The 26,088-nt window shown below is 39.1% G+C and overlaps 1 protein-coding gene across 2 annotated transcripts; it reads right to left on the reverse strand.

The window, feature by feature from the left end:
* Positions 1-1,489: 1,489 nt before the first annotated feature.
* ZDHHC2 (zinc finger DHHC-type palmitoyltransferase 2) lies at positions 1,490-24,312 on the reverse strand. 2 transcript variants are annotated; one of them, XM_070757642.1, is made up of 13 exons: positions 23,678-24,312; positions 20,603-20,629; positions 18,955-19,049; positions 15,453-15,573; positions 14,125-14,194; positions 13,622-13,654; positions 13,097-13,217; positions 9,090-9,222; positions 8,870-8,996; positions 8,635-8,724; positions 8,382-8,494; positions 4,375-4,450; positions 1,490-4,152 (listed from the first exon to the last, which is right to left on the reverse strand). In XM_070757642.1, exons 1-12 carry the CDS (start codon positions 23,865-23,867, stop codon positions 4,410-4,412), a joined length of 1,161 nt encoding a protein of 386 aa, XP_070613743.1. In that variant the 5' UTR covers positions 23,868-24,312; the 3' UTR covers positions 1,490-4,152; positions 4,375-4,409. The 2 variants fall into 2 exon arrangements, with proteins under 2 accessions (XP_070613743.1, XP_070613744.1); XM_070757643.1 differs by lacking the exons at positions 20,603-20,629; positions 23,678-24,312 and adding an exon at positions 20,296-20,389.
* Between the last annotated feature and the right edge of the window lie 1,776 nt (positions 24,313-26,088).

Consider the following 26,088-nt stretch of genomic DNA (forward strand, 5'->3'; position numbering starts at 1 on the left):
TTTACACACACCAACGATCATGCCTGGCGAAGCTTGTGAAATGCTAAAACCTGAGAAGAAGCTGGAACAAGTCCTTCTATGGGCCCACCAGGCTTCTACCTGGGCTAGCAGAGCATCTTCGATGTCATCCTTGCTCGAGCATCTCTTGTCTGGCTCCAGGAGATCCAGGAATACATGCCAGCATCCAATTCTCGTGCACCACAGGACCTGAATAAGGTCTTTGCAGCATGTCAATTCCTGGCTGACTCCACATTACACAGATCCAGATTTGCCTTCAAGACCTTGGCAGCTGCTCTTGTAGACTGGCTCCTCCCACGATAGAGAAGGGGTGTTGGCCTTACCATGATATGCCTCTTCTCATTGGGAGGAGCCAGCAGTCAGTCCCTCCCTGTTTGTCAGATTCTTTTTTAGCTTCCTCTGCCTGATGGAACTTAGGGGAGGACCTTTGGTTGCCCAGAAGGACTGTTGACACATTTTGCCAGGTTTGAGGCACCGTTTATCTTTTGCAAACCAATCTATAACCAGTTGGGATGTGAGTCTGCGATTCTCCTTCTTCGCCATGCCAAGTCGTGCTTCGGATTTGTCATAACTGGGATCCCAGGGAAGGACAGATCCTATCAGAAGTTCTGTGACTTGGTCCTATTGGCTGACAGGCAGACTACCCATTCTGACTGCTGGCTCCTCCTGATGAGAAGAGCTGTATCATGGTAAGGGCAACACCCTTTTTTTTGACAGACATTAAGTGAACACAGTGCAGAGTTTAAAATGTCATGTGACCATGGGATGCTGCACGTGGCCATACATGGGGCTTGGTTGCCAAGTGTCCAAAGCAGTCGTGTGACTGCAGACATGGGGCAACCATTGGAACTTTGAATCTAGATCATACATCCACTGTAACTTTGTATAGCTGCTAAACAACCACTTGTAAGACAAGGAGTACCTCTACCTTTTTAATAGCATCTGGATTTTTATTATCAATTATTCTGGATTCTGGTTAGTAAGACGGGATAGTAGATACATTTTCCAAGTGCAGAAGGAATGTTTAAAATCTGATGAAATAACATTGGAGAATTCAAATCAATTTGTTCAGGTTTTGCGATAATTAATTTGCTTTCTAAATTTAGAAAAAAATTATGAAAAAACAGAATAAATCTACCAGTGTGGATATGTTTGTGCTATAGGCATTTAAAACGTTCCTTGCTCAATATGGCAATACATTTTTAACACAAATACTTAAGATTCTTTCTGTTGTACTCAGCTTCTATAGGAGCATTTCTTTTTTCTCCTGCATGGAGGCAATGACTGCATCATTTAAGGTATTTTCCCCTTCAGAACTTATGCTCATCCCAAATCACAATATACAATATATCCCACAATATACCCTGTACATCCCACAATATACCCTATTGCCAAGTTTGTTAGTGCACATGTAACGCAGGAATCAAATAAAACCCTAGCAATAAACCAATCAAGCAAAAATCATGCAATCGATTACAATTAATTGTCTTTAATCAGGCAAGGACCCTAGTTTTCAGTTCATCAAAGTTGTGGTTTCCCAAATTAAAGTGTATAGCAGATAATGCACAGAATCTTTTTCCCCAAACAGTTACAACAGGAAATTAAACAAGACTGAGTAGAATACCATGTTGCAGAGATATTGGTACCTCTTTTTTTCTTTACTTTCACTGCTATCTCATTACTCACCCCAATCCCAAACCATTTATTGGAACTCTCTTGCTTGTAAAACTTACTTCCAGAGCAAAATAGTCATGCTTGTAATGTGGGAAAAAACAATCCGAATGAATCTATTCTATGCCCAATGTATCAAAAGAAAGTACATTATTTTAAATAGTCCCATTTCTGCCATAAACTCCTCCAGTTTTACATGGCTCTTATTACCTGAATATATTCAAGTCTCTCTTCCCTGCAAAATGTTGGCATTGGACAGCTGACAGTCTTAGTTTTCATGAAGACATGTTAAGAGAGACATGTCTGTTCTGTTACTTTGAATTTTAGTGAAAAATACTTTAAGGTATTATAACAAATATTGTATTAGAACTGAATTACAATGTTTCCTCTTCTATTTACACATATTTTAAAGCCAACCCAACAGAGCAAAACATTTCATGATATACAGTATATGATGATTAAGCAGTATAAGGAATATTCTCATTTTATTCTCATCAATTCCATATTTAAATATAATTAGAACACTGCTATGAAAATGAATTGTCAATGCTAATATATGTTGCGTAAACTATGAACTAGAAGTACACAACCTTTTCAAATACCCCAAATTTTATGGATCATATTCTGGCACTTTTGGTGATACTATTGAGATTTTACAAATAGATTAAAACAGAGTTCTTCTAACTTGGCAACTTTAAGACTTGTGGACTTTAACTCCCAGAATTTTCTAGCCAGCTAAGACCACAAGTCTTAAAGTTGCCAAGTTTGAGGACCCCTGGATTAAAATATCAGGGGAAAATCCAAATCTACACTATTATAGTTGCAATAATATAATCACAATATCATCATGCTAGCTCATTCTCCACAGAACCATTCTGAAATATTTAAAATCTATACAGCTACAGAAAATAATTTGTTGCTTTTAAAAAAATATTTGAGACCAATGCAGCTGGGGAATGTCATTCAATTAGATCTATGTGTAGTGCCTGTTTAGAGCTTTAAAGCAAGAGTTCTTCAAACTTGGCAACTTTAAGACTTGTGGACTTCAACTCCCAGAATTCTCCAGCCAGCATAGCTAGTCGGAGAATTTTGCAAGTTGAATTTCACAAGTCTTAAAGTTGCCAAGTTTGAGGACCTCTGGTCTAAAGTGACTGCCAAAGTGATTCCAAATTTTTGTTGTTGTTTTTAAATATTTTTCAGTAAGATGTACAATTTTCTCACATTCTTCCCTAACCAAATTGTTTATGGACCACTTTGAAACTGATTGTAGCCTATTTTATGTAAACAGCATACTGTATTATGTGCAGCTTAAATGTATTAATTTCATCTTCTATTGTACATGCAAAGGCACTGATAAAACCAGTTGTATGAAACTGTTAAGTTCCCTGGCTTCCGAAATTTCATAAGTTTTAAATTCGGTTCTTAAATCAGAAAAAATATAAAAGTTCATAAAAGCCCCAGATAATTAATTTCATTTAAGTGTGTTTCTGCTAGATCCAGTTATCTTATTAAGAATATAATCTAAACCACAGTAAAAGTATGAACATGAGTGTTACATGATATTATACATCTCTTCATACGTAAATCACCAAGGTAATAGTGAGAAATGCAGCAATTCAAGGATGCTCAGTAACAACAAAACCTCTTATTGATACAAACTTAGATCAAAGTTTTAAGTTGACCATTCTCAAGAATTTAAAAAAAGTCATTTCAAGTAAGATTGAGTAACTAAATTCACCATCACAAAGTTTCAAAAAGCCTTGCTCTGAGCATGGTTCTAGCTACGCTCCTTATTTTTTACATATATAAATAAATGTGAAGTTCATTTTGGTCTCAGTTATGAAATAAGAGAAATTATAATCTAGCCCTTATATAAAGGGATGCATGAGCATGATTGTCCAACCTGAGGCTAGTTTATAATTAAAACAGTTTTGCTAAGTCAACCAAAGACAGTAATCAAAAATATCTTCCACTCATTATTTCCAATAAACAAACAAGCTATTCAATGAATTGACAAAGCTTTCTTTATAGTCCAAGGAATAAAGGTAGTTTGCAGGTGGAAATCACAAGCAAGATTTCCATTTAAAGGTTCAAGAACTGCTTCCAACAGTGTGTTTAGATATATAAAGTTTATGCTCATTTGAGCTCTGTCAATGCAAAAAACACACCTATAATCTCTAAAGGATTAATAGTTGTCCTGTATACATTAAGATTATCCTCATTCCCAAGGTGTCATTTTCAAGACTTCCATTTTGCACTGTAAACCATATTCGATGTTAGCCAAACCATTATTTTTATGATGACTCAGAGGTGTCAACAGATATTTCAAGTGATGATGCAGAGACCGCTAATCAGGCCTTGAAGTTTTTCTGAGCACATCCATGTAGCAGTGCACTGAGTAGCTGGTTGATGAATGCTGATGTAGTGGATGAATTCTTCATCCTTTCACCAACAGCGCTTTTTCTACATAGAAGTATTATTGAAAAACAATTTGATTAATGGCTTTCACAACTGGAGAAATTACAAAGTAAAGCAATGTTTCTCAACCCTGGCAGCCTGAAGATGAGTCGATTTAACTCCCTGAATTCCCCAGCCAGCATGCATTTGTAAGTTAACAAAGTTAAGAAGTAAGGAAGAATTTTATTAAATATGAAATGGCCATCAAATATTTAAAAAATAACTTACTCTAAGACCCAATGTTTTCTTCTTTACTTGCAAGACTAGGTTTCATTTTCCATAGATAATGCAGGATTGTTCAGACCTTTTAAAAAAAGATTCTCTTAAGCAATGATTTTTAACTTTGTTTTAAATAAATTACACCTTGGAGCTTAGTGACAACTAGAGCAAAAGCATTGCCTGGGTAAACCAAAATGCACTAATAACCACTCATGTTGCTTCTTTCTGTATGTGTGTACCTTCTGATTGGTGTTCAAGGACAGCCCATGCAGGCAGTGTTACATTAGTTCAACTGCATAGCGACTAAAGGGCTCTGCTTCCCAGCAATTTGCCAAACAGCACAGAGGATATACACTGCTGTGTATTTCTGTGTGCCTGACTCATAGAAATAGCAAAGAATTGGAGAAATGTACATTATGGCAGTATGTTAATTCCAGAAAGTTTTCTTAAATGTAATCACACTAACTCATCCCACTTATTTAAATATATCTACTCCAAACATGACTAAGTGAGGGTTTAACTCAGCTGCCTTACCTTAATACTAAAACAGAACATTGTTACAGTTCAGATTATACTTTTACACATCTTTAAAATTGATGTGGCTTTCTGGAAGTATTCTCTGTTATTTAAAAGAAGATACAAAAGCACTGGGGTTCTTCAGATCAAACATTTATTTTAAAAAGCTTCTTCATTTTGTTAAGTTAATAATAAAGCAGTCTTTAAAAAATAAGTAATAATTTGAACTTTCTATAGGCATTTATACAGGGCTGGGCCACCAATCCCAGCCCTACCGGAATGCACCAGGAGAGTGCCCCTGTGCGCGTGCCCATGCCTGGCATGTGATTTGGCTTCTGCACATGAGCAGAAGCTGAATCTCACATGAAGATGCACACGCGATTTCCTGGGTTTTTCTGCTTCTACGCATGCGCAGAAGCAAAACGTCCCTGGAAGTTGAAGAGAAGAAAAAAAGGTAAGAGCTGCCAGCCCCAACTGTGCTTCTTCCCCTCCCTCCCCCGTCGCTTGCCCTGCCGCGGCCCTCGCTACCCCTGCTGCTCGCGCTGCTCGCCCTCGCTATCCCTGCCCCTGCTTACCTGGATCACCACCTGCAGGGGCCATGGCACAGGGAGCAAACCCGGGTGGCCCCAATTCTGGCCGTGCAGCCTGTTCTGTGCTTTCCTGCGCCGCAGGCATCTCTTCTGCGCCTTGGGTGATCAAACAGCAGGCCACGCTGCCAGAGCTGGGGCAGGCTGCTTTTGCTGCTGGCCCCAGCTGCTGCTCTAGGCGCGGCAGCAAGATTCGGCTGCTGCGCATGTGTAGCAGCTGAAATCTCTTTCCAGCAGCAAAAATTGCTGGTCTCTTTGCTTCCGCGCATGCGTGGCAGCAAAAAACCTGTAATTTTTACTAGAATCACGCTGGTTGTAGATGACAATGGAGCGAGCCTACGCGCTCCATTTCCGTCAACGGAATTTCGTTCCTGTCATTCCGGTTTGTAGCCCACCCCTGCATTTATAGTTATTGACTTACCTCCTTGCAGCAAAAAACAAACAGCAAAAACAAACAGCCAGTTTCAGCAGTCTGATCCTTCCAGCCATTTGCCTCTGTGCAGCTTTAGCTTTACTTTCATTTTAGCACATGGGCTTGCTGCAACTTCAATCAATCAGCTGAGTGTCTTGAGGCAGATAACCAGTGCCTTGTGCTAAGTAGACACTGCTGCTGTTTGCTGCAAGGAGGTTAAATTGCTGGCAGGCAGAGACGAAAGAGCGGGTGTGGATGGATGGGGCTACATTTGGTGTATAAGACTCACATACATTTTCACCCTATTTTTGGGGTGGTGGTAAAAAGGTGTGTCGTATACTCTGAAAAATATGATCTATAATTGAGCATCCGCTGCAGGTTTATGGCATCTGATCCATGCTGGCAGATGACCTTGTCCAGCAGCCTTGTTTTAAATCTTAAAAAGTGTTAAACTCTAAGAAATCCTACAAAGAAGGCTCTATTATTCTCCACCCCTTCCAAGCACCAACTGAAATTAGCCAGAGAAAAGAGTGAGATCACTATAAAACAAGTGTCTCCACCTACAACCCTAGAATCAGCCTAGAAGGAAAATACAATTGATGGAATGGAAGGCTGGTTGAGAGGTCAGAAGAATCTGTAGATAAATCTACAGTAACTGAATTTAAACATGCCTGGGATAAACATATATCCATCCTAAGATAAAATACAGGAAATAGTATAAGGGCAGACTAGATGGACCATGGGGTCTTTTTCTGCCGTCAGACTTCTATGTTTCTATGTTTCTAAGAACCAGGAAAGTTACATCATTCTTGTCCTGCCAGCTGTCACTCAGAAGTACTCGCAAATACTGCAGTGTATCTCAGTCTGAAACTTGACTAGAAAAGGTGCAGATCATTGGCTTCCTTGAGTATTCTTTGAAGTGCCCTATTAAAACTTTCCCTGAAAAGGGGAGGCATGTGAAAACTGAATAAAAATGGTCCCCCCCTTTTTAATGTTGCTTTATTTTTATAAGTAACTCAAGTTGGTGCATATACCTAAGACTCTTCTTATTTTCCATACAGCAACCCTGTGAGGAGGATTGAGTTGGGAGTCACTGGCCCAAAGGCACCTTGGAGGTTTTTATGTGTAGGTAGGGGCTAGTAGAACAGAAATTATATTATGTTGGTTCAGTGATGGGTTTCTTTGGATGGGGGTACATCACCAAGAGCGATATTAGAACCAGAATTTCAGTTCTCATAATTGTACACTGAGTTCATCTATTCTTATTCCTATCATTTACAGTCAATAAATGAAAAAAAAAGTTTCACTAGAAGAAAAAATGAAATTATTCTCACTGAATTGTTCATGATGAAGAGGTTTCTTCAAAGGAAAGGAAATGCCAACACTCTGAACATCTTATTCAGGTACAGTGGTACCTCTACATAAGAACGCCTCTACTTAAGAACTTTTCTAGATAAGAACCGGGTATTCAAGATTTTTTTGCCTCTTCTTAAGAGCCATTTTCTACTTAAGAACCTGAGCCCAGAAAAATTTCCCAGGAAATTTGAGAGTGGCAGCCAATTTCCTGCCATTCCCCCTGGTTTCTCTCTCTGGCGCAGTGTATGGGAGGTGTGTGCTCCTCCTCGCCACCTCAAAGGCCCTCTTTTTTTTTTTAAAGCCTTAATGTTTTGGATTTTTTTTTATTCCCCTAAGATCACCTTCTTCTTTTGGTAGTGACTGTCCTCCTCCTCCTCTTCCTCCTCTTCTCCCACCCAAATTCCGAGCTTTTATTTCTTTCCTAATGGGTTTGCATGCATTATTTGCTTTTACACTGATTCCTATGGGAAAAATTCCTTCTACTTACTAACTTTTCTACTTAAGAACCTGGTCATGGAACGAATTAAGTTTTTAAGTAGAGGTACCACTATACTTCTCAAATTAGTCACAATTGATCCCAATTGCTAAGTGAGACATTTCTATTAGATGAGTTCTGCACCATTTTACAACCTTTTCCCCCACAGTTATTATTATTATTATTTATTAGATTTGTATGCCGCCCCTCTCCGTAGACTCGGGGCGGCTCACAGCAATAAGTGAATCACTGCAGTTGTGAAGTTTGTAACATGGTTGTTAACTGAATCTGTCTTCCAATTCACTTTGCTTGTCAGAAGGTCACACATGAGCCCAGGACAATGACATAGCAACCCATCATAAATATGAATCATTTGCCAAACATCTGAATTTTGATCATGCAACTATTAGTATGCGGTTACATTGGTCATAAGTGTCAAAAACAGTCGTAAGTCAGTTTTTTTCAGTGCTTTGTAACTTCAAGTGGTCACTAAAGTAATGGTTGTAAGTTGAGGTCTATCTGGACCAAGATATGTGCTCATTCGAAACTTTCAGCTTGTGAACCTAAAATGTTTTCATTTTATCTTTGGCTGAAATGAACTGATTTGATGCCTCAGCCTAACAAGACACTTGTAAAACTTACAATTAAAATATTATTAACAATTTCTTACCTAGTTTGTCCTTTTCAGTATCTGCACTAGCTTCTGTCCAAGATTGAGGATCAGTAAGGAGATGGCTCTGAAAATCTCGTAATGTCTTCGCCGGAAAATGGTGGCTATTCTCACTGTTTAAAAAATGGTTTGCTCAGATTCTACCAGAATTGGTAGCCAAGAAATTTAAATAAATAAATACACGCATACAGTAAAAGTAATAATAATAATAATAATAACAACAACAACAACAACAACAACAAGAACAACATACTTTTTATTTGCATTGTGTCCTGCAGGAGTAGAGGCTTGTTCAAGATCTTGGTTAACAAGGCAGGTAGGAAAAGAACATCCATCTCCTAGGCTGGAAATTAATGAAAAAACAAATTTAAAAATAATTAAAAAATATAATAAGCTTTTTCAATGTTGAATTTAATTTTTTGTTTAAAAAAGCATTTAGGTCACATAGTTTAATGGGGAAACAATGATCTCTTAAATGCAGAACCCACCTGGTAAAAATTGGCAACAGCCAGTACTTTTTCTCATCTCCAAAGACTTCCCTTAAGTTTTTGCTGAAGCCCAAATTAAACCCATTTTTATCTGTTCCATGTCGAAAAACAGGTGCTCGGAAGGCCTCTATAAGAAATTGATACATTATTTAACATTTTCAAAACAGCACGCTCAAGGGACAGAGTGGTTTGTTGACAAAATAAAATTCTAATCCCATACCTAAAGTTGATTTATTCTTACTGACCAACCAGCAATGATAACCAAGCAGAGAGGATAAGCTAATTGAAAACATAGCTGCTGCAAAGAACAAGAACATAATATGGAATTTGGCTTCTGTGTCAGGAAGGCCATTCTATAAAGAAAGAGAAAAAATTGACACATAAATACCGTATTTTCCGGCGTATAAGACGACTGGGCGTATAAGACGACCCCCTAACTTTTCCAGTTAAAATATAGAATTTGAGATATACTCGCCGTATAAGACTACCCCTCTTCTGTACATCATAGACCTGACTGAGTCTAGGTCTATGATGTACTTGCATTGAGAAAAAAATCATTTCTGAACATGATAACACAATATTTTAATTACTAATGATGAAGATCTTATTGTTAAAATTATGAATGAATTATTTAGAGAGAGAGAGCCAAGTGGGAACACTCTTCTGTCTATCTCTCCATATGTCTCTGTCTATCTGTCTTGTCTGCCTCTCATATTTCTCCTCACCACAATTAAGTTTATTATTATAACTCATCATAATTTGTCAACACAAAAAGGTGAACCTGGCTATTTTTCTTTCTCCTACCATCTATTCTGCAGGTATCTTTCAGTCTAACATGCAGCATGCTGACACCTATGTGAGAATCTATTATGGAATGAGAATCTGTATGTGATATCATGATATGGCAATCCAAACAGCCCATCCATTTTTTCCTCTTTCCGCACTTTCTGTCTTTATCCTCTTGCAATGTCACTTAAACAGATTTTAACTTGTCGGGTTTAATTAGTGACCCTGCCAATTTTCAGTACTGTGCAGTGTGCTATGATACAGAGCAGGGTGAATAATATGACCTCAGCTTTTAAAGTTATTTTAAAATGTTGCCTAAGAAATATGGAAAGATGATTCTTTTTGGAGGAAAAGTACATTTTCAATGGTTAAACATAAGAACAAATACAAACAGGCAGAAATAAATGCATCCAGTTTAACATTCAATTTTGCAACCACTAATAATGTTGGTCAAGTAGGTACAAAAATACCTGGGGAAATTATCAAAGTCTGAGAAATGGGTCCCTTGTCAGTTAAAAGGAGTGCTGATTTACCACCTGCTAGAGCAGTGATTTTCAACCTTTTTTGAGGTGCAGCACATTTTTTACATTTACAAAATCCTGGGGCACATCACCAACCAAAATTACACAAATCTAATAAATAAATACATACACACACACACACACACACACACACACACACACACACACACATAAATAACCCCCTCATATATACAATCCCATGTAACATCCCCTTATAAATACAGTCAATCATCAATCATCCCTCCTCAAATTTATACCACTGTCTCATTTCTGGGTTCTTCTCCTGTCTTTCCCCCTTTTCTCTCTTATGTTTCTCATTTCTCTCTCTTCCTCCCTTTTTCCCTCATTCCTTCTCCCTCTCACTTCTCCTCTTTTTCCATCCCTGTCTCTCCCCCCCCCCTTACGTGTGTGTGTGTGTGTGTGTATACACACTCGAACCATTTCCAAAACCAGTTGAGGGCTGGTTTTTTTTTCTCTTTTATTCTTTTCAAACACAGGTGTGGGCTGGGGGGGGTGTTTCTTATTATTTGGGTGCTTTTTACCATATGCTTCAAGAATCACCTCTCTCCCTCTCTCTTGTTCTCTCTTATTTTCTTTCTGAGGCTCCTCCCACAACGGTGGCTACAGTGGCGCTGGCGATCCGGCCGCTAGCCGCTCCGAGCGCTGTGGGAACGCCCACCTCTCTCGCAGTCCGGTCCCGAGCTTCCCATCCTCCTTCTCAGAAGGTTTCCTTCTGAGCAAGCTGGCAGGAGGATGGGAAGCAGCCCCCACACCGCTCGGAGCGGCTAGCGGCCGCATCGCCAGTGCCGTTGCAGCCACCGCTAATGTAAAGGGGCTGCTTCCCGGCGGCAGGAACGCCTCGCCTCCGCTACTCCCGCCGCGACTTTGCTCTCCCCGCCGGGCAAGAGGCAAAGGTAGCGGAGGCAAGGCGGAGAAGAAAGAAGCCGCGGATAACTGCAGCAAGGGCTCGTTATGCCGGCTATCCCCCGCAGTTCCTGCCGCCGGGAGTGGCGCTCCACCCCAGCAAAGCCGGCGAGGGAGCTCCGGAATTGGTTGGTGCTCGCCCGACGCCTTGTTTTTTTATTTCCCCCTTTGGCAAGGGAGCGCTCGAGGAGACAGCGTCTTGTGGCATCGCCTCCCATCGGGTTTACGACGAAGGGACGCTCAGCAACTTCTTTTTCCTTTCGGCGCCATAGCCACCCGCAGTCCCCGGAGCCGGTGGGTTGAGGCAAAGGGCTGCGTTTCCCTTCCCTCCCTCCCTCCTGCCCCCGTCCTGAATGGAAGCCTCGCTCCGGGATCTCCGCCGCTTGCAAACCGCTCACTTTCGGCTCCGGGGACTGCGGATGGCTATGGCGCCGAAAGGAAAAAGAAGTTGCTGCGTGATGCCGCAAGACGCTGTCTCCTCGAGCGCTCCCTTGCCTCCCGAACTCCCGCCTGTGAAGAGAAACCAAAGGGGGAAATAAAAAAACAAGGCGTCGGGCGAGCACCAACCGATTCCGGAGCTCCCTCGCCGGCTTCATCAACGCGCTGCTGTTGCTGCTGTTGCTGCTGTCGCTGCCGCCTGAGGCGGCGGCACTCGAATCTGGCGTGGTGGAAAATCTTTGCCTGCCTCCAGATTTTCCACCACGCCAGATTCGAGTGCCGCCGCCTCAGGCGGCAGCGACAGCAGCAACAGCAGCGCTTTTTCCTTTCGGCGCCATAGCCACCCGCAGTCCCCGGAGCCGAAAGTGAGCGCGGGTCCGCTCCCCCCCCCCCAATCCCGCTCCCGGCCTCCTCCCGCCCGCGGCTGTGGAATGGGCGCAGTATCCGGCCTATAAGACGACCCCCCACTTTGGAAAAGATTTTCAGGGGTTAAAAAGTCGTCTTATACGCCGGAAAATACGGTACATGTATTTTTTAAAAGATAGATCAATAATGCTTACATTCAATCTTCTCTTATTTATGCTTATGTGGGTTTTTTTCCAACTTACCAACATTAAGATGTATGGACTTCAACTTCCAGAATTCTCTGGATAGTATAAAGTCTACACATCTTATAAGTTGACATCTTTGCAGTGGTTAGAATGCAATACAAGCTACTTCTGCTGACCTGGTGACGGCATATGTGCCAGCAGAGGGCACTGCGTGCCACCTATGCCATACGTGCCATAGGTTCGTCATCACAGCTATAGAGTTTAAGCACAGTCTAAACCAGTGTTTCCCAACCTTGGCAACTTGAAGAAATTTGGACTTCAACTCCCAGAATTCCCCAGCCAGCACTTGCTGGCTGGGGAATTCTGGGAGTTGAAGTCCAAATTTCTTCAAGTTGCCAAGGTTGGGAAACACTGGTCTAAACAACTCAGAATATAATTAATTAATTAATTAATTGGATTGTTAGGCCGCTCTGCTCCATAGACTCAGGGCGGCTTACAAAACAGGAGTGAATACAAAATAGAGCATGTGGAGAAGGCCAACTCTGTGGGACCTGGCTGGCTGCTGGGATGCCTGAGGCAGAAGACGGTCCCATAAGTAACTTGGTTCTAAGCCATGTAGGGCTTTATAGGTCATAACCAACACTTTAAATTGAGTTTGGAGATCAATCGGCAGCCAATGCAGGTCGCCGAGTGATGTCGAAATATGGGCATACCTTGGATGGACCATAAGGGCTCACGCGGCTGCATTTTGCATTAACTGTAGTCTCAATGCTTGTCATATTCCCTTGTACCACACAACCATGGGTTTCTGAGAAGTGTAATCAGAAGATGCAGTGGTGCTGAAATATCTACAGCTTTCCCACACTTCATTCTCACAGGAGTCATGAGTCCTGACATTAGCCCATTTCAATAATTTTTGCCTTACATCTTCCAATGTTTTAGGTTATAGACACAAGAGTTTCAATAGTATATACATCATTAGAACCAGAAAATGAATTGAAACTTACTGTCCAGAATCTAATAAAATGCTGTAACTCAGTTGCAAAGATGAAAAGGCAGTATAATAGAGAATAAGCCAAGAACAGAAGGAAAAACTTGTAATTTGAGAATCCAACACAGTTGTTCACCCTAGGTAAAGAGAATACAAATTGCTGAAAATATATGTATGAATAGACATGCATACAAAGTATCATTTATAATACTCCATTTGTTGTTGTGAGCAAACACATTTCTGTTTTTCACATTACTATAATTCTTAATTAAAAAAATTAAAAAACAGAAGGATGAACTGGTCTTATTAAGATATTTCATTCAATATTTGCCACAAAAGCTAAGCTTTTGAACTGGTATATTACTTCTTCCCTGGAGTTTCTTAAAGAAACTGGTTTCAACGGTATTGCTTCCCATTATAGTTCTTCAGTTCTGACTGGTGCTATTGATAAAGTAGCAACAGTGAAAAAAAATATTTTTTTTTACTAATAAAGATAGCTAGTTTCCTGGTGTTCTTGATATAATGACAAAAAATTACTTACCAGGGACAATGATGATCCATTTTCAAAATACATCTTAAAAAGACAAAGAATGTAGGTTATTTTATAGAATTCACAGAAAAGTTAATCTTACTGCAACCAAATTATTATGCAAAGACAATTTTATGATGAGTAATTTCATTTATGCTTGAGCTGACTTAGATTATCATTCACATGATAACTTCCTTATTTTGTCATACCATCAAATCAAATGGCTGTCTAGCTTCTGGCTGGCATAAAATGAGATGACTGAATATTGGAAGCTTTATTTGGGCTCAGGTTTTTGTTTTATATCTCTGGCTTTAATAATTTCAATATGCTGCTATGTTATTTTTATTTTTGATTAGGAGCAACCGGAGTTTGATACAAGATCAGTGGCTTTATAAGTGCTTAAACAAACAAACAAACAAACAAACAAACAAACCAAACATTTCTGAAATGACTTTCAAAAGATAAGATGGAAATATATTCTCAGTTTTGCAAATATTATAATATTTGTTTCTTACTTATCGCAGACAGAACAGTGATGGCATCGATCTGGTTTTATAAGTTGGCATCTATCACAATATCTGATTGCTGTAAAGACACAAAAGGATTCATGTTTACCTTACTTGCTGCCTTGTGTATCCCAGACAACTATAAAAAGTATGAGACAAAGTCATTTTGCTAATAATCTCATGTTTCTTTTTGTACACAAAAATTGATATTATACACTATAATTCTACCTGTTAATTTGTACTCGGCTCACTTGAGTACAATAAAATATATGCATAGGGGAGGGCGTGGCCAACATCTCAGCACCATGATGTTTCCCTTGGAATCTCCATGGGAAATGCCGAATTTCCAGTCGTTCAGGGGTCCGGATCCAATGGAAAAGGGCTGAACCCCCCTTGGAGGGTTGGTGAATAAGAGAAGCATCAGTTGATGGTCCGGAGGGATTTGTAGCCCCCCAGGAAGGCAGCACCAGCCTCTTGACTGGCAGCTGTGAAGAGGCGACTTGCTGGCTAGCAGAGATGGCCACAACAGAAAGATTGAAGTAAAGAGATTGTGGATTGCCTGGGTTAGAAGATCTAAGTGTTGGTGCAGGAGTGGAGTAGAAGTAAAGTTGGATGAGTGACTGGCCAATTTAAAGATAAAAGAAGACTTAAAAGGAGATAGTAAATGGTATTCCAGAATTGAAATTAGTGGCTATCTAGCAATTGGGAATACTATAGAGAGAGTTGAATGAATAATAATTAAAGCCCAAGAAGATTGTTGATAAATGTGCAATTGGACTTGGTGAAAACTAGAAAAATTTGAAAAAGAATAATGGATTTGGAAAAATTATTTTTCAAGTGGATTTAAAGTAATTTGGAGATTTTTGTAAAAGATCTGGCTTGTTATATTGTGAAACAGGCAACACCATCTGCTGGCTAAAAGCAAACATTGCAACAGATTATGGAAAGTTAGAATTTGTTGACAGCTGGAGATTGACCTTGCTTATAAGATGATAACTTGGAGCTTGAAATGATTTGAAAGGAATGTGTATTGTGGTATTGTGTTTGATGGTATCTTACAGTCTTACAAAATTAGTTTCCATAGTACACCTAACAATCTACTAAACATTTATTTATAAGATGAATGTTAGATGTTATTATTCCTTCCTTCTAGCTGAACAATATGTTCCCTAGCTAGGTCTTTTTCTGACAGGAGAACTCATTTTAAGCAAATCACTGGGCAGAAACCAACCACCTTTTTAATTTAATGTATTTCATAATGATTTTTTTAGATTTTATATGGATACTCTTATGTCGGCTAAATAATCAGGAGGACCTCATTATTGACAAATATTTACCTCCAGACATTGTTCTTGTACTGATAGGGAGGTCCTTGGCTGCCCTCTTCAGCACTTCTTGATGGGTTTCATTTCTAGGTTCTCTTTCCAGCAATTCCTTATCTGAATAGCTCAGATGGAACTAGGAAATAATGCAGTTCTCGAATCATTATTTATAAACCATTTAGTATAACCATCTTTAGACATTTACCTAAATATTAGAAGGTTTGAAACTAAAGAGACAATTTTTGGCAAGCGGATGTGGCTGCTACTTTCTCAATTCAGAAAGACTATCTATTCAGGTAGTCCTTGATTTATGAGAGTAATGGAGATTGCCCATTTCTTTTGGAACTCGTGGACTTTGTTAAATGAAGCACATGATTGACAACGACCCTGCCCCTGCTTTCTCCAATGCATTCATTAAACGAATGCACAGGTTGTTAGGTAGAGAATGGGGTGACTCAGGGGTGTAAGAAACTGAGGGAGATGGAGTGCAGACACAAGCACACCTAGGAGGCCTGCTCCACCCTCTGAGATATCCCATACTCTGCCTCCTGCCCCTTGAGTTACCTAAAGCCCTATGGAATACCTCCATACCCCACTCTGTCACAAATGCACACGTACCTTTTGAAGGTATCCAGAGCTCAGGAAATTGGAGTGGAGAAGGCTGCTCCCTTGCTCAAGGGCACAATCAAGAAGAAATCCTCATTTTTGTTCTCATTGCAACTCTTTCCTCCCTAGCCAGTGTATACCATGCCTATTTTGGTTCCTTGCAATCCTTTCCATTCCAACCAGCATAAATCCTTGATCCACAGCTGACTTTAGAACACCATCTTTCAGCTATGGTGAGGGGGGCGTTTGTCCAGGTATGCCTGGGGCACCAGTTGCAGCCCTATTTGGACAGGGAGTTTTTGCTCATGGTCACTCATGCCCTTATCACCTCGAGGCTTGACTACTGCAATGCTCTCTACATGGGGCTACCTTTGAAGAGTGTTCAGAAACTTCAAATCGTCCAAAATGCAGCTGCGCGAGCGGTTTTGGGCCTTCCATCACCATCACTCCACAGACTGCATTGGCTGCCGATTGGTTTCCAGGCACAATTCAAAGTGTTGGTTGTGACCTATAAAGCCCTACATGGCATAGGACCAGATTATCTCTGAGACCACCTTCTGCCGCACGAATCCCAGCGTCCGGTTAGGTCCCACAGAGTTGGTCTCCTCAGGGTCCCATCAGTCAGACAATGCCAGCTGGCGGGGCCTAGGGGAAGTGCCTTCTCTGTGGAAGCCCCGGCCCTCTGGAATCAACTTCTCCCAGAGATTCGCACTGCCCCCACCCTCCTTGCCTTCCGTAAGAACTTGAAAATGCACTTATGTTGTCAGGCTTGGGGTCATTAGGTCCAAGCCTCTGCCCAATGAATGTATTCGATGTGATAGTATGTATGTGACAGTTTGATTTTAAATGGTTAGTTTTTAAGATAATTTTTAAATTAACTATTCTATTAATTGGCTTAGAAATGTTTTATATATTGTATCTTTTTATCAAAATGTTGTAAGTCCACGGAGAGGGGCGGCATATAAGTCAAACAAACAAACAAACAAACAAATAAATACAAACAAACAAACAAATAAATAAACAAAATGCTGGCAGGGTAAGAAAAGATTACAACAGAAGCTAATGTGGTGGGATTTCTTCTTTGCTCTGCCAGCGTAAGACTAGCATAAAGCTAACACTAGTGACGCTAAGAAGAAATCATACCAATTTACGCTGGGACAGAGAGTATTGCAAGGTACCAAAATAGGCATGATTTCTTCTTTGCATCACCAGTGGTAGCTTTTTCCTAGTCATCTTCTGGCAAAGCAAAGAAGAACCCCATCACATCTGCTTCCTTTGCAATCTTTTCCTTGATAGCCAGCATAAATAACTACCGATTTAAGTTAATAATAATAATAATAATAATAATAATAATAATAATAATAATTTATTAGATTTGTATGCCGCCCCTCTCCGAAGACTCGGTTGGTTGGAGAAGAAAGGATTACAAGGGACAAAATGGGCACAATTTCTTCTTAGCTTTGTAGCATAAGACTAATGTAAAGCTAGCACTGGTGGCACTAAGAAGAAATAGTAGTGATTTATATTTGCTGGAGAGGAAAGGATTGCAACAGAAGCAAAAGAGACAGGATTTCTTCTTCTTGATTGTGCCAGGTGGGAGGAGAAAAGGAGTGGTCTTCTCTATCCTGACTTTATCCTGAGCTCTGGATAAGTGAGAAAATTATGACTGGGGAATGGACGTGGGGAGGACTGCGTGGCAACGCAGACCCAGTGCCATTGAGGACCTGGTCGGCCAGAATGGAATAATAATAGATGTGTATGCATGCTGCAGCATCTCTGCAATTGGTTGTAAGGACAAATGACCATGGGGCACTGCAGGGCTCATAACACTGAAAAGGATTTGGGAAGGGAAGTTGTAATGTCAAATGTCCATTAAATGGCCTGTTGTACCTCAAGGGTTACCTGTAATCACATGTGCTTGAACATGAAATTATAACTTTATCCATAATTAAGGATCTGATTTATTAAAGCCTGTGCTTAAGAGTTTTTTTAAGGGAATCCTAACAAATTACCCCTCCCATATTGCTAATTGAAATTGGTAGGTAGGAAGTACATTCATATTCTTAAAAGAAAAAAAAACAAATGAAAAGATAACTACTTAAAGTTTTCATTATTAATTTCTTTAAATTATATAATATTGAAAATCAGTATCTTCCCTATAAAACTAAATCTGCCCTTAACCTCTAAGAAGTAATTTGAAAGGCCATAAATACAATATTGTTCAGTGTGCAGAAGAGAAATCCTTGAATAAATTGCAATATTATCAGCAATGTTTTATATAATTTAATGAAAAAAGTGACCCTTTGCAAGTAAATATAAAATGACTGCTATGCAGATTTAAATTACATTTTAAAATAATGCAATATTTTATATTTGTTAAATAATTAAAAAATAAAATAAAAAATAAAACAAAAATGATTTTCCTTGTTTCCTTTATTAAGATCAAGCGATAGTATTAAATTTTTCCATTTATACGTGCGTAAATTTAATATATTTTTTCAATTTTATTTAACAATATGCTATTTGAAATATGTTAAAATTATTCCCATCACATTAGTTGAGCTGATGATAGGATGAAGAAAAATCAGTAATGAACTGAATATACTTGTTGGAAGGATATTTTCCCTTTTATATGTCATACCCTTATTTCTATAATAGCAAATTAGGGAGAAAAGAATATGTATATGAAAGAATACATAATTTAAACTGATGTTTTTCACATAAATGTTAAAAGCTTTGATACTATCAATAAAGTGCATGTGTTGGTAATGTTTCTTCAGATGAACAGATGGAAAGCTAGAGAGAATATATTGATGTAGTATGTTATTTAATCTATACACACTGAACCTTTTTGCACCAGAAAGAAAATTAGTAAACAAGTTTTTTTTTCTTGCACAAAATTATAACTTACTTCTTTGGAAGGATTCATTGGTAATGTAAAGATTGTTTTCCAGTAAGACCACAAAAACATCATGAAAAATAGATGATACGCCATCAGGCACACCACTAAAACAAGATCATAAAATTAAGGCATTAAGCAAATGATAGAAATTGTCAGAGATATACAGACAACAAATAGGGGAAAAAAACAAAGAAAAAAACAAGTAAACAAGCCAAACGTTCCCAATAAAGAACAGTGCTATCACAAAACCAACAGAACTATAAAATAATGGCTGCTAAAGAAGCTATAAAACACTACCAGACTGTATTCAGATAGAAAACTTTGTAAGGAAGAAACTTCTGTATGTTCTATCATTTAAACTTTTCATTATCTATATCTGTATTCCTTGGAATAGATCTAATTGGGGCAAGAAAATAATCTTAGTGTGTATGTAGCAAGATTGTTATGCACTTGGTTTTTATATAATAATAACAGAAACTTAAGAGCCCTGTTCTAACAAATCAAAGACTTAATTTATGTCCTGTGGTCACTGACCAATTACTCTTGTATAGCAGCTAATGTTTAGAGATATGATAAAAAGGCATCGTGATTAGTGAAAAATAAGATAGTCAATAACTACTAATCCATATAATGTATCTTAAACTCATCTAAGCTGATGGTCATCAATGTATATAACCATAATGGCGAACCGATGCACACATGCCATGCAGACCCATATCTGAGGGCATGCGAAGCTTGTTCTATGTCAGCTCCAGCTCACTGCGCCCTCTTATGGCTAACCAGCCAAAGTCCTTAAAGTGATATTACAACTGTAAAGGTATTAACTACAATAGGCAGTCCCAAATAACAGTATGTACCATGTACTAATAAGTCTGCTTGCATGTTACGGATGGGGGTGTCAGGGGGGGAAGAGTCGTGTGCGCATGCGCAGGGGGAAAGGGCATTGCATATGGGTATGGGCATGCACACGCCCCCTTTTGGAACCTGAGGAAAAAACGGTTCACCATCCCGGGTATATAATATAGTTGATCTATGGATGGAGTAAAAAAGCTGATAACTTTCTGCTCAGGAAATCTTCTATTTAACTACTGAAATAAAGAAGATAGAATCAAAGAAAAACAAGAAAATAGCTCAGTTCAGCAAAGACATTATTAGCGTCAATAGGAGATAGGACAAAATACACAGCAATATGCAAGATAGACACTCCTATATATTCCTCAACAGTCTCCTGACTAATTCTGCCCCATTTTCTAGGGCAAGGAGTAATATAAGTATTACAATGTTGGTATTAATGCAGCAAATAGAAGTGTAGGAATGGGAAGAAGTCCCATTAGTATGAACTAAAGTTACCTCAATTTCTTCTATTAAATTATAAGGAATCTGTTTGGTTGTATCTGGTCATACACATAGAGAAGAAAGATCAACCTTTTGTCCCCCTTTTCTTTAGAAAGCCTGATGATCATTGCTTAGGTTTAATGATCTATCTATAAAGAAACATAGAAACAAAAATGCAGCCTAAAATCCAATTTTAAAAGGCATGCAATCTTCAATAATTTATTGCTGAAATAAATAAAATTTTAATGAAGTGCCTGAACATAGACTAGAGCAGTCTTAAATTTTATAAACTACAAAGTAGGGGGGGAAAGGTATTACTTACTTTTTTCTCCAATATTTGATATTGTTACTGTAAGAGAGGAAAGGAGGAAAGATCAGCGAGAAAATGTGACGTTTGGACACACACACACACAATCTAAGTTTCTGGAGTACATATATACCTGTCTATGAATGGACATATAAATAGTTTATTTTGCATTCCTACATTGTACTTAGTTGAATTAAATATTGCTTTTGAATAAGACTTTTGCAGATTTTTTAGAAGGGAATAAAAACAGTCCATACAAAAAACACTAACTATGAATTCTAATACTTATTGCAAGGTTAAAGTAACAGAATCTTGCAAGCCTGAAAGCATTCTTTCCCTCTTATTTCTAGAAAACCAGAGAGGGTCTTTTCAGAAATGCCTCCTATGTCTCTTTTGCTTCTGTCAGCTGAGATACCTTTTGATTGATAGTTGTTTAGTCTGGAACACTTTCCTCCTGTTTTCCAAAGTTGTTCCCACAGACTATTACAAATTCTGAGCAATACATTCAGAAAAAAACTTTTACAAATTGAAGTCTACCCAAGGGACAACAACCAAGATGATAGGGAGAGTACAATGAAAAACCTGCAGTAGTTAGTAATAGTAATTTTTCTAGAATGGACTGAGACAGATCTGATAGCCATTTTCATGTATGCTAATTGTATGAACATTAGAGAATGATATGTTTATATTTAATTATTTTACATATTGGCCAATTACTAAGAATTAATAAATTGCTAGCTAGTTTGGAAACTGTTAATGATTTGACAGTTACAATACTGAAATTTTGCTTTCTCTGTATGCAATTCAAAGACAGAAATTAGGAACATTCATTTATAAGGATTTGCTTGACATTTTGAAGATTATAATTATTCTGAGGTTAAATAACGAGATTTAATTTCCATCTTTGAACATACTTCATCAGTAGATGTCAGACAGTACAGATAAACAAAATATCAACTACTCTCCTTTTGCATTGCTGCCAAATTTTCCATGGAGATAAAACAAACCAAAATAGGAGAGTCATCATATAATTAAATGATGAACTAGGGCATTGATGGCGAACCTATGGCATGGGTGCCACAGGTAGCACGCGGAGCCATATCTGCTGGCACCCGAGCCATTGCCTTAGCTTAGCTCCAATGTGCATGTGTGTGCCAGCTAGCTGATTTTTGGCTTGCAGAGAGGCTCTGGGAGGGTGTATCGGGCTTCCAGAGAGCCTCCAGGGGGATGGAGGAGGGTGTTTTTACCTTACCCCGGCTCCAGAGAAGCTTTTGGAACCTGGGGAGGGTGAAACACGAGCCTACTGGGCCCACCAGAAGTTGGGAAACAGACTGTTTTTGGTTTCCAGAGGGCACCCAGGGGGCGGGGGAAGCTGCTTTCGCCCTCCCCAGGCATTGAATTATGGGTGTGTGCACTTGCGCATGCACGATAGCGCACGCCCATGCTCTTTTGGCACCCAAGGAAAAAAAGGTTCGCCATTACTGAACTAGGGGAATGTGACATAAAAGTTAGAATAGATCACATCCTGACTTTAAAAAAGATTGCACCAAAAATCTGTCCATCATTTTCTTGTTTGTTTTTTCACATTTCAAGAAAAATAGGGGGGAAAACTGAGGGGAAGGATGTGAGAAAGAAAAGGCACAGTAGATGTATATAATCAAAATCACATGAATAGCATTATTCCAGATTGAGGTGGTGAAGAGGTTTAGGAAGAGACTGTTGCCATGGTTCCAAGAGAAACAGTAACATCATCTACTATTCATTTACTTTTCGGCATATTTATCAGATTAGGCTTCTCAGTGTAATTTATTTTTTAAATGATAGAATTGTCTTAGGTTCACTGAGAGGAGAATAATGGAAATAAACAAGTATCTTCTAATATTCTCTCTCTGTCACCCAAAGGGTCATCTTTTTTAGGTAAGAAAAAATGGATATTGATTATAAAAGGCAACCTTTAATACAGACTGTAAGTATTTTGATAATCAATATTTCAAAAAAGAATCAACACAAAGATATGGTCTATCATACATGAAAATGATAGACCATATTAAAATAAGACATTATTCAATTAGCATGCTTTAATAGCAGCCAACCTTCATGAAATTTAGATTGTTTGTCAGCTCAGATACTGAAAAATATAATTCCTTATTTTATACCTGTAATTACACCATCCAGTAGGTAATTTGATTATAATATAAAAGTGCTTAGAAGTTTTAGATCAGAGCAGAAAATCTAAATTATGATAGTCTATTTCTTCGCTACGCTTGTTTACCCAGAAGATGGTAATGTACAGGTATTAAAAAAATCAAGTTCCTAATTTTGCTTTCCATTCTTAGAAATATAGCTTCACAGGGAATGTGTGTGCCTACTCATCCCATTTGTTTATATATTGCTGATAAACATTGCTATTTCAATACAACACAAGACATTTTTTTTTACTGCTGTGCCTTGATTAACCAATGCTAACACTTATCCCAGGAGACATTATTTCCTGTATAACAGATAGTTTACTCTCAAGAGATCTTTCTTAATGAATTAAGGCTAGAAGTCTTACAATCACGCTTCCTTTAAAATTGCCAGTTTGCTTTCAACATCAGATCCATATAGAATCCATCAATATAGAATATTGTCTTGTATTTTCTGTTATGGGTTGCACCCGTAGAGGCTAAACCAATTTTGTTGCATACATGATGTACAATAACAATAAAGGCATATGATGATTGATGATGATGATGATGATGATGATGATAATAATAATAATAATAATAATGTTATTATTATTATTGTTGTTGTTGTTGTTGTTGTTATTTACTCGCAAGAGATCTTTCTTAATGAATTAAAGCTAGAAGTCTTACAATCAAGCTTCCTTTAACATTACTGGTTTGCTTCCAACATCAGATCCATATGTGTATTAATACAGAATATTGTCTTGTATTTTCTGTTATGGGTTGCACCAGTAGAGGCTAAACCAATTTCGTTGTATACATGATGCATAATGACAATAAGGGCTATTATTTTTGTTGTTATTGTTGTTATCATTGTTATCATCATCATCATTATTATATAGGGGAAGATAAAAAAGGGACTTACGCAGACAGAGCTGCCCGACGTAGGCATAGTAAGACCAGGCCAGGATGCTACAGATGAAGAGGACCGGCACCCAGTAAAAGAAAGGACCAGCTCGCTGCCACAGGCAGTGTCGCCTCCCGACTCCTATCCGAGAACAGCTGCGGGAGGAAGCCACCGACCCCGCCGGAGACGCCATCTTCCCGCGCCCCATCTTCCCCTCTCGGGTTAATCAGCTCTTCCGTCTGCCGGGAGGGCCCGGGCCCTCATCGTACATCCCCGGCGGCAGCGACGGCGGCAAAAAGAGGCTGCTTCCAACGCTCCGTCGCCTTTCCCTTCCGCGCAGTCTTTCTCGGGGTCGGCGAAGGCTGCCGCTCCTCTTCCTCCTCGCCACCGACCTCCTCCCTCCCTCCCGCTCGGCCGCCCGTCAGTCGCTGAAGAGGGTTCAGCTGCTTGTCTCTGAACCGGGGCCCGAGACAAAAGGGGGGGTGCGGCTGAGGGCTCTCCCGCTAACGCCCCAGGCTGCTGGCACTGACGGCGCGAAGGGCGGGGAGGGGAAAGACGAGGCTTTCCCCCCTCCGCGTAGCAGGCGCAGGCTTTCGGGATCCACCCCTCCTGAGGAGGTCCTAGGGCCAGGGCTGATACCTCATTGAAAAGGTGTGTATAGGGACCGTGTGGGACACCTGCTGCAACTCCCTTTGCCCACTCTTCAGGCTTTTGGCAACCTTTAGGCGGTAAACTTTGCGCCAATGAGCATTTTGCTAATCTGCATCAAATCCCTACAGCAATACAGTATTAGGGACTCTTGTTTTCGGATGGGAAGTGTAGCAATCTTGCAACCAAAAGAAATAAATTTAAATGAAATCAGTTTTTTATAAATTAATGCCGGCAACGTAACACTAATGCATATAAGAGCAGGAGCTGCCTCTGAAATTTAGACTTGTAGAGTGAATTTAGTCTTGTCATCTTGTTCTTTTAAATTGTAACTTGGTCTGTGCTTTATATACTAGGTTGTGTATAGCTTCAAGTATAATAAGCTCGAAATAGATCTATACTAGTCTCCTTCCTTTTCACTTATCAACAAAAATGTTATACACACACACACACACGCATATGTATGAGTGTGTATGCATGTGTGTGCTTATATATATTGACCAATATAATCTTTTTTAAAAAAAATTCTAGTTTAATTGGGTTACATAATTTTTCATAGAATTTCTCCATTTTGGGCTTCTTTTTGTGAAATAAATGACATGATTTAATATGTACTGTAGTGTTGTTCATCTTATGTTGTCATAATCATTTTATTCATTGTTACCCCAGTGGTTCTTAACCTTGTTTGAGGTACCGAACCCACCAGTTTCATGTGCACATTCACCGAACCCTTCTTTAGTGATAAATCAAATATGATTTTTTTTTCAAATTCAAGACATAGGTATATGTTTTTTACTGGTACACAAAATGAACTGTGCATGAACATCACCTTGATCAAAGAACAAAACCAACACAGTGCATGAACTCGCAACAAATTACATACCTGCAAATCAGTGTGACTTCTGCTGTTGTTTTTGAGGGACCAGTTCAGATATGCATGGCTTCACCTTGGCAAGTGCTACTCTCATGTCATTTTCACAGCAAAGTCTGTTCCTTTTCTTTGTTTTTATGTCCAGCATCCTCAAAAAGGATTGTTCGCAGAGATATGTTGTAACAAATGGTATAAAAAATTCCAGGGCTTTCTTAGCAATAATTGGGTACTGGCCAATTAATATAACGTGATTATCTGCAGTAAGTGATGGCCAAGTGGGGTGTGTCATCACGAATTTACATGAGTCGGGTGTGTCTTGACCTCGGTGGCGGAGGCTCTGCTGAACCCCTGAGACCGACTCACCAAACCCCTAGGGTTTGATAGAACCCCGGTTAAGAACCACACTGCAGGATGAAGGTCTCTTCCACGTTTCCAATTAATACAGTCCTAAGCTTTCTTTTGCTAATTGGGCCTATAATACTTGTTGATGTTGATCCATTTTGTTTTAGTTCTCTTTTGTGGAAGCTTTTTATCAAGTGGAATCCATTCTATGACTGTCTTGGTCCACCTGCCATCAGTTCTTGCTATTTAACCAGCCTTTTTCCATTTCAATTCCTTTACTCCCTTGATATTGTATACTTTCATTTGTTCTCTAATCCATGTGCAAGTCTTTATATCTTGATTTATAACATCAAGCATATATCTTTCTGTGGCTCTTTGCACAACTCATAGTTTTTGTACTGATTGTGAGATTCACTCCATCTTTAATTGGAATATTGTTGAGAACTGTTAAGGACCAGATTTTTACTATATCCTGTTACATAAAGCTATAGAACTTAAGCAGGGTATAATTTCTTAGTACTGTACTCCATTTATTCTAAGTTCAACTTCTATTTTTCTCTCTCTATAT

The sequence above is a fragment of the Erythrolamprus reginae genome, chromosome 7 (assembly GCF_031021105.1).
Source record: "Erythrolamprus reginae isolate rEryReg1 chromosome 7, rEryReg1.hap1, whole genome shotgun sequence".
NCBI lineage: Eukaryota > Metazoa > Chordata > Lepidosauria > Squamata > Dipsadidae > Erythrolamprus > Erythrolamprus reginae.

Bases quoted from the DNA above. Each gene is read 5' to 3' on its own strand.
- ZDHHC2 (XM_070757642.1), bottom strand. From the start codon at position 23,867: ATGGGGCGCGGGAAGATGGCGTCTCCGGCGGGGTCGGTGGCTTCCTCC. The intron at 13,655-14,124 runs GTAAGAAACAAA...TGTCTTTTTAAG, and splicing joins CACTGTTCTGTCTGCGATAA to ATGTATTTTGAAAATGGATC. The intron at 8,495-8,634 runs GTATGTTGTTCT...TTTTTTAAACAG, and splicing joins GGACACAATGCAAATAAAAA to TGAGAATAGCCACCATTTTC.